Raw genomic sequence first — 9,918 nt, 5'->3', positions numbered from 1 at the left:
AGGGTGGTAACTAAGGTTGTGCGACGTGTAAAATGAAATAATTTCATTGAAATCATCAATATGATGCTTCAGGAATGAAAGTCATCAGTAGGGAAAGAGGAATGATGTCAAAGTCGTCAGATTGCTGTGCACTGTGCAGTTCACACTACTGAACTAACTTGAAAATCGGTGTCTCGCCTTGTTGTGGCTTAACTTTGCACACTACTGTACATGATAAATCGATGACGGATTACAAGATCATTCACGAGGATGCCTCATACTCCGTCTCTCTGTAACTCTTTGAACTCCAAAATCTCAAACAATGCCACTCGCATAGGCCAGCAGCTTTGCATTCCAGTATAATAACACCTCATCTAAAAACCCATTATCCTGCACACATACACCTACTACAGATTCTAATTAATGCCATCCTGACATGATGGCATACATAGACCTTTAGCCCACACAATGTTGACTATATGCAAGTGCATGTCAACATACATACAGTTGGGTGCCACCGATATTGTCCCTTATCATTTGACCCATTTAGGCCTGACCTCAACATCCTTCTAAATCCTCCAGTTTTCTGAAATAAATATTTTCACGATTTTTCAAAAATAGCAGACCTACAAGCTCGTAGCGCGCCACTCGGTGGCGCGCTATGAGCTTGTAGATCTGCTATTTTTCAATAGCTAAATTATAACATAATGTTTAAAACATTTCGCGCAGATCACGCAAACCTCAGCAAAAAGAAAAGGACAATATCAATGGCCTCCAACTGTACACACCTTTTCGGTTGACACAATACCACACATCCCTGCCAAGTGCCAATGTCACACCCTGCATCATATCAGATACATTTTACTAATGGAAAAGCAAAAAAGGAGAGAGCCGATACCATAGAAGTGTAAAAGCGAAATTACAGCTGTAGGTAATCCATCAGAGATTTGTTGATCTACAGCTGCACTTTGATTGGTAAAAACAATAAGAGGACTGAGACCTATAATGCAAATAGTTTTAATGCCTTCAAACAGCTATTTTACTACTTTTTAATTAAGTTAAGCAATTGAACAAACATTGATTGATTGATATATTTATTAACAGTTTGCAGAATGGGTACATTTCACATGAAAGCACAACTCAATACAAAGACTGTTACTGTGGCGTGGACGGCACACTGATAAACGTGTTTACAACATGGTCCACCATTTTCAATTCATCAGAACATTTAGAGACAAACAAATATTACAGACTACAATGCATTTCGAGTATGATAACTCCTCCTCTGGCAGCAATGGTAAGCGTGTGAGATCAGAGATATTATCAAATATATAGGGAAAGGGTCATGATTATGACATGAGGGCATTCATCCTGATAATCAGAAATATTTTAATTCAAGACGCCACTTCCTACAGACCTGGTACAGTAGAACATTTATTGTTATGAAAACAGCTTGTGACTAAGACATACTGTATGCTTCCTCTTATCTATGTTTGCCTTTGGCAGAGCAGAGAACCGCTTGACTGTAGCCTACTGTATTTAATTCTCCAGTGAGCTCATGCAGTAAAGATATAATATAAAGTACTTGCACAATATTAAAGATGCACTGTCTTTTTGTCAATTTATATTACTGACAGTGTCTGTGAGTTTGTGTTAGACTATTCTTATGTATCAATCAAGTGGGTTACAGTAAGGGGTTTAGTGTCTTGCTCAAGGACACTTTGACCCCAACACAGGGGGAGCCTTGGATCGAACCATACAGAAACCGTTCTATTCTTCTACTTCTACTCCCTGAGCCACTGTCTATAAGACACAATGTCGCAAGGAGGCTGACTCTTACTCCGCCATGTAACTATTTGAGCTCCATTACTCAAACAATGCCACTATCATAGACCAGCAACTTTGCACTCCAATATTATATAACGCCTAATCTAAAAACACATTATCCACGCATACCTTACACTACAGATTCTAATCAACACCATCCTGCCATGACATACATAGATCTTTAACCCACATATTGTTGACCATGAAGTGCATAAGTCATTCGAAAACAGTTGTCAGAACATGATGGTGATAAAGGGTTCAAAGTCCATGATCCAACACTTAGGAGTTACACAATGTTTTGTGACTATAAAAAAACATTATCTCCACCTCCCGGCCTTTCAGCCTGGCAGACATGATCTAAAGATGAAAAGGGAGTGCAAATGGTAAATTATCATATAAACTACATGGAGCTACAGTAGGCGGACGTCAGGGTCTGCTATATAGTATGTCCGAGCTGATGCTATGGTCTGAAAAGTCTGAATATGGGCCTATCACTACTAGGTCATTCACTCTCATGTGATCCAGAGAGGTGATACTGTTACAGAAAAAGCCATTATGAAATGTTCAAAGATTAAACATTTTGTTTTCTTTCTAACTGGGCTACAAGAGTTTGTAACGAATGTTGCTAAGATGATACCATTGTGACAGACACGGTTTACATCCTCCTTGTTAAACAAAAATAATGCTTCTGGTTGATTTGAAGGATCCTGTATGGCAAGACATCAAGGCATAAGTAAAGTGAAAGGGTACAGTGTATTAAGAGTACTTATAACACAATATACAGTACAGTAGTACATTATAATAAACTAACAATAGCCTATAGATTCAATCTTTCGTACATGGCTCCTGCCTTTGTGAGACATTATGATGAATTAATGCATTTTGAGTGTTCCAATGCCTCCATTAATTACTAGTACAGTGGGAAGAGGGATTTATCATGCTCCTCCCCTTTCTTAGCCCTTTCTTAGTCTACTTCCTCCCAGGTGCTTCTGTGTTTATTCCTAATAACAACAACACTACATGTTTAAGTTATTTAGTGTGATATGTGATTAGAGACAGGGTAAGGTTAGCCAGCTAGGGAATGAGATTGCAAACTCACTGATTCCAAGCTCATTGCAATTGTGTACTAGACAGTACCATACCAGTTCAGGAGTCACAACCTTCTTATTTTCCTTACTATGAGTTGACAGTGACACGTGCCTTGGGTTGTCCTGACATCATCCTGTAGGCCAGGTGCACAGGCTCGGTCAGGTTAGCCTTAAAGGTGTACACGAGAGTCTTGCCACTGATGGGACTGACATTGTAGAAGCTCAGACTGTGGGTCTTGAAGCTCAGCTTGATCTCCAGCCTGCATGCCACTGTTGTCCTCTTCAGTGGTACAGCACGTCCCTCATCAGAGGCTCTCAGAAGGTTTTCAAACCACATCAGACACCATGAGCCGCGGCTGCTTTCCAGGGCACTGGGCAGCCCACTGCGTGCTAGCTTCTCACTATAGCACACACCAATGATCCAGGGAGAGCCATCCAATTCTACCTCCCAGCAATGCTCGCCTCCAAAGAAGCTCTGCGTGCTGAGGACCTGGAGGAAGCTGCTGAACCTCTTGGGAGAGGCTGGATACGGCTGTTTGGCAGCACTAAAGGTAACCGTCTTCAAGTCCGCTGATAAGACAAGGTTGGGGTGAGCCGTGTCCAAGTCAAATGTCACCTCTGAAGGGTTGAGGACATTCCGAAAGGAGCGCAGAACTTCCGTGAGTCCTGCCTTCAACTCACCATTTATGTCCTCGAGCTTGGAACAAGCCTGTGCAGAATTGATTTTGAATTCAACAGGATCTTCTAACTCACCCAAAGGTTTGGAAAGGAGCTCCACAATGTGTGGTTGCAAGTCGTGAAGATGCTCACTGAACACTGTACAATCTTCCTCAGTCAATAAAGATTCAGCTCGGAGTAAAGCCTGTCTCAGCTGCTCTGTTTCTTCCGTTGCTTGCCCGACTCGACCCCTCATGCTCACTTCACCTGGATGTAGCTCTGTCTCAATCAGCTTCATCCCCTCTGCACTGTAGTTCGAAGACAAATCCATCACCCGCTTCAGAAGCATGGCTGCTCCCTCTCTCAGCTGAGCATTAGCCGTATTGATCTCCATCTCCTTTTCCTTCTCTTTCTTCAATGTACTTTCAGCCATCTCCAATTTGAGGGTCAATTCTGTAACTTGAGATGCTAGTCTGAACTTTGGTTCATACATTGCTTTGGCCCGACCTTCTTCCAACGACATGGGGCACTCTCTCGCTCCATTTTTGTCAAGGGCATCGACAGGATCTGATTTAAGGTTTTTTAAGGGACTTCTTAAGGTGTCCTCTTGGCTCTGGGTGGATTGTAATGGTTGCTGCGGGTCTGTTGTCACTGGTCTTCCTATTACACCATCATTAGCATCACTCTGAATTGTTACTACTTCAGACAGACTTGTGGTGGAGTTAATTTTCTCATGTGTGGCCGCTTTATAATTCTCAACAATGCTACACATTTTGAAGTTCTTAGCCAATGCTTTGATTCCATCATAGTCCGCCTGGCACTCAGGGCAGCAGTGGTGGTCAACATCTGCCTCCATGGTCTGAAGGCAAGCCGAGCAGTAGATATGACCACAAGGCAGAGACATGGGCTCAGAGAAGAGTTGCAAGCAAATTGGACATGAGAGCTCCAGTGCCAGGTTATTTTCGGCATGTGCTGCTTCAGGTTCGCCCTCTGACATGATGGCAGATTCTAGAAAATGTAAAATTTAAGGGTAATGAGTTAAATCAAGAGCTTAATGAAAAAACAAACAAATATCTACCCATTGTAGGCAACTAATAATGTACTGTATATACCGGCACTATAGGCTGGACAAGAACCACTGCCCTACGTGTCTAACTGGAAGTACAGGACGTATAGTCAAAGTCGTACGATTTGTCACACACGTTACTGCGGTGAAATTTGTTCTCCGCATTTGACCCATCTCTTGGAGCAGTGAGCCGCAGCCAAGGAGCGGTGAGCTGCAGCCGTGCCGCGCTCGGGAATCATTTGATTAGTAGATTTGACGCCCCAATCCAACCCTTTGATGCTGAGTGCCAAGCAGGGAAGCATTGGGTCCCATTTTTACAGTCTTTGGTATGACCCGGCCGGGGATCGAACCCCGACCTCCCAGTTTCAGGGCGGACACTCTAACCACAAGGCCACTGAGCTGAGCTGGAAGCAATTCAAGACCGACCACATACTGTAGTAGTCGACTACTGTACTTCCGGTTAGACATAGACAGGTAGTTATTTTGCCGGCTTATCTCCTTGTGAGATGGAGAAGTTTTCCTGGTTAGGATAAATAGCTACATTATAGATCCAGAAGGAGCTAGTTAATGGCATACACACTAAAGATAGCCTGAAACATAATCCAATTTTAAAGGCCTGATCTAGGATTGTTTGAGAAAATTAGACTATAAAGATTTTGTAGATTAGTCCAGCAGCCGAGGTGGACGGTGGGAAATTTGGTATATAGTCTTTTTTATTGGCCTAAAATATTGTCTAATATACATACATTCATGAATCCACTTGCTGACCGGCTGTCAGTATTGGGCAATTTTTTTATAGGGGTTTCTTGTGACCCTACCATTAACATCCTATGGCAGGCAAAAATGTCAAACTTTCCTTTTGCTTTAAGTAGCATGTGACATGTCAAACTAGGGGTTTTTCATGATTCTGAATCCATTTCCAAGCATTAGTTTTGCACAAAATACACTCCTTGGGTTAAAAACGGCCATAGATGTCATGACAAATGTGATGAGGTTTTTGATTGATTGATTGAAATATTTATTAACAGTTTGCAGAATTACAGTACATTCAAGCACAACTCAATGCAAAACTGTTAACTGTGAGTGGACGTTTTATATCACAGGGCCATTTGCCTGTGTTGTGGTCTTGTTGTGGAGTAAGCTCTATGGTGGAGAAATGCTACGATTACGAAATTGCACAATAGTTTAGTTTCCTGGATGACGGTTGTTGTTGGTGAGCAGAAGTGTTTGTTTAGCAAGGCAGGAAATCGAAACTTTGGCATTGGGCTCGCAAGAATGCACGAGTTTTACATATTAAAACTGGATTTAAAGACTCACTCTGATACGACTACAAGTACAATTTAATAAGGAATTCTCTAATCTATTTATCATCTAATTAATATATTAATTAGAAACATAATCCAATTTTAAAGGCCTGATCTAGGATTGTTTGAGAAAATTAGACTATAAAGATTTTGTAGATTAGTCCAGCAGCAGAGGTGGACGGGTGGGAAATTTGGTATATAGTCTTTTTTATTGGCCTAAAATATTGTCTAATATACATACATTCATGAATCCACTTGCTGACTGGCTGTCAGTATTGGGCAATTTTTTTATAGGGGTTTCTTGTGACCCTACCATTAACATCCTATGGCAGGCAAAAATGTCAAACTTTCCTTTTGCTTTAAGTAGCATGTGACATGTCAAACTAGGGGTTTTTCATGATTCTGAATCCATTTCCAAGCATTAGTTTTGCACAAAATACACTCTTTGGGTTAAAAACGGCCATAGATGTCATGACAAATGTGATGAGGTTTTTGATTGATTGAAATATGTATTAACAGTTTGCAGAATTACAGTACATTCAAGCACAACTCAATGCAAAACTGTTAACTGTGAGTGGACGTTTTATATCACAGGGCCATTTGCCTGTGTTGTGGTCTTGTTGTGGAGTAAGCTCTATGGTGGAGAAATGCTACGATTACGAAATTGCACAATAGTTTAGTTTCCTGGATGACGGTTGTTGTTGGTGAGCAGAAGTGTTTGTTTAGCAAGGCAGGAAATCGAAACTTTGGCATTGGGCTCGCAAGAATGCACGAGTTTTACATATTAAAACTGGATTTAAAGGCTCACTCTGATACGACTACAAGTACAATTTAATAAGGAATTCTCTAATCTATTTATCATCTAATTAATATATTGATTAGCCTATGCTCACCTCACAATGTCGCAACATAGCCCTGAGCCCTACCTACACACACGAACATTATCTAAACGTAATAAACCACTTCTTCACTTTGAAATAAATTAATATCCTTACCTGTTAAATACGTAGCCTACTCTGCAGTTGCAAGTCACCTGCTGTGTTGCGCGCTTGACTTCCTGGAGGAACCACAACGCACTGTGACTGACATGAACACACCCATAGTTACCACGGTTACATGGAATGATAGTCCCATATAGCAGGAGATGTTGATTTAGTAGGCCACAATCCTGAGTGTAGTTGTAAACTCTTGGAAGATACAAAGTGGATAAATCAAGATGATTTATATATCCACTTTGTAACTAATCAACACAGGATTGTAGCCTACTGTATCATATATGCTTCATTGCACTTAATCATTCAAATAGATTAAAATCTAACACTCACTCAGAAAAGAAAAGCTCTTTTTGGCACATGCTGCTTAAAGGTGAAGCACACAAAACACACACACACACACCTGAGGGCGAGAAGCACGCATCCATCCACCTGGGTGACAGCAGACTGCTGGGCGAGTGCTGGTGCTTTGGAATGGGGGGGGGTCAGATCAACATATCTGCCTGGGTGAGAGCAGACTGCTGGGCGAGCGCTGGCGCTTTGGCATGGGGGGTTAGATCTTAATTTTCGGGCCTGTTGAGAACTCTAGTTTTCGCCGGCTGCCGGGTGCGGCTGCACTAATAACTTTGGGGCAGGCCCGTCTAGAGTTTAAATGGACAGGTATCAGTCAAAAAGGAGACATCGAAGAGGAAGGATGGATGGGGAAGGATCAACATATGGAATGTCAGAACAGGTCAACTCCATATATGGAGATCTAAGGGTTTGAGGCTTGAGGTCAGATGTACAGTTGCTGGCCAATATTGACATCCCTGATGTCACATGTCCCCTGCTCCATCCCTGATGTCACGTGATGTCACATGCTCTCTCACCCCGACCAACCAACACACACACAGACAGGAAATGCATGATTCCATAGTTAACTGCGACCTTTGGTCGCAATAAATAAACTTAGAATTACATTAAAACTGGAAAATGAAACAGGGGATACGTTAGGTTTAGATTAACTTTATATACAGGTATGTAGAGAAACATTGTTTTTCTTTGAAAAGTAACAGTAGACACGAATATTCTAAGTAACATCCCCACAGAGTTCATGTTGTGACTACAAGACACAAAGAGATCTTAATATAAAAATAATCCCTGAATATGGTCTAATTAAAGCACAATTGTGTGAGTGCCAGACCAAACCAATATTCTTCTTTACCGTTTATCGGTCTCTCCACATCTTTGGAGTTTGGAATGTATCCGATTGAGAATCAGAACCACCATTCATGTTATAGAAAACCATTTCAAAACGTTGTAGTGCAGGAAAGTATAATGTGCAAACTACTAACTTAGCCATGGCTATGCAGTGGCCATCATTTGATCCTATTGCATACTATGTGTGAAGCATAACTGACACCAACTGTGCATCACTATCAAATCCAACCCTCGATCATTCTATAGATGAACTTTCCATCTAACTATGTCCACACAAATCTAGCTTCAGTACCTTTGGGTCTAAACTTTAAAGGGGTTCCACTCACTGAGTCAAGATGCTATTTGAAAACACTTCTGCCCAGAACCCTCAGTCAGGAACAAACTGAAACAGCATTGTTCAATTAGTGCAAAACCCAGTCATATACATTAGGGTCAAGCACAATCTCAAATAAATCAAAAGTATTTCATTCATAAACCTACCCAGTATTCGATGACTACATGATGATGGTTACATGTTATGATGGTTACATGATGCTTTTAAACAACTTTTCTTTTATCACATAAGGAGTGAGGGAGGCACTTCTGACTTCAGCCATACTGAGACACAATCTAGTCATTGTCCAGTGATTTCTTTACTTTTCTCATAAACAATGTGCTCAACCAATTTCAACATCAGGCACATCACATCACACAAAACAGACATTGTCGTCACATTGTTTTGCCATAATTTAAAATCATAACAGCCTCTAAAATACAGTAGCTCATATGTCTGTTTGTATTCATCGCTGTCCAGCAGAAAGCAGCTAACTCCATTTTTATTTTTTCATACATCAATGCTATTGAACACCCTTTACATCTGTGTGTTGGTTAAAAAAATATTGAACCAATGAAAAGTATTACAAAGTGCTTCTGACAAAACCAGCTAAATCGATTGGACCCTCAAACTGTCTGCGAAACCAGCTAACCCCACCCCTTCTCCTGCAGGTTTCTCACAATATAATAAAGTCACAATACCAACTGTGATGAGGGAGTATTGCTTTGTTTTAAAAAATATAAGGCTTTCATAATTTCCTGAAAAATGAACAGCTGGTTTCTGCCAGACAGCAGAGATACAGTATGTAGTGTATATGGCCTGGTTTTGGTCAGTGTTTTACTTTAATAATGGGCTAAAAGGCAGTAATTTATCAGGAAATTGCTATGAGACGCCCATTAGTCCGACATCCCGTTAGTCCGACTACGTGGCGGTTCAGACTCACTCACCTTGTGGCTTCTGCGTGCAGCTATAGTTAGAGTTTGGGATAGGGTTAGTAATGGGTCGGACTAATGAGTGGTCGGAACGATGACACGTTACGTATGAGACAGGTAGTCTGAAACAGATATGGATATAGTAACCAGAAGTTCATGGTCAATCTCAAGGAAATCAAAGGCATAGTTGTCCAGTTGTGTTCTGGTTCCTTTCTTTTTAGATACTATGTAAAAAACAGACAGTTCATAGAGTACTGTAATCAAGTATTGCACAGTTGTCTGAAAAGCTTTTTTTTTAAAATGCACTGTCCTAGAAACATGTTATGACTTAAATTTGTATATTTGCATGAGTGGAAGAGGACAATGGATTTGCGTCGTTATTCTGACTTCGTTCATCATCTGATAAAAAGGCAATGCATCGCCAGTATTTGATCCCATTTCAGTGTATCAAAGGAAATATTCAGTAATGTCTTATTTTTTAAAACCTCAAACTGGAAAATAGCAAGACATGAAGAAAAAAGAGAAGTGCTTGCAAACCAGCAGAAACAAAAAGCGAGCCA

General features: G+C 40.9%; 1 protein-coding gene across 1 annotated transcript; it reads right to left on the bottom strand.

Annotated features, from left to right (window-relative positions):
* Positions 1-1,056: 1,056 nt before the first annotated feature.
* Positions 1,057-7,021, bottom strand: trim107 (tripartite motif containing 107). The gene is made up of 3 exons (XM_079509341.1): positions 6,917-7,021; positions 2,984-4,559; positions 1,057-2,163 (listed from the first exon to the last, which is right to left on the bottom strand). Coding segments are annotated over exons 2-3 (1,566 nt in total). The 5' UTR covers positions 4,549-4,559; positions 6,917-7,021; the 3' UTR covers positions 1,057-2,162.
* Positions 7,022-9,918: the final 2,897 nt, after the last annotated feature.

The sequence above is a fragment of the Electrona antarctica genome (assembly GCF_951216825.1).
Source record: "Electrona antarctica genome assembly, chromosome: 9".
NCBI lineage: Eukaryota > Metazoa > Chordata > Actinopteri > Myctophiformes > Myctophidae > Electrona > Electrona antarctica.
This window is presented reverse-complemented; position numbering and strand designations above follow the sequence as displayed.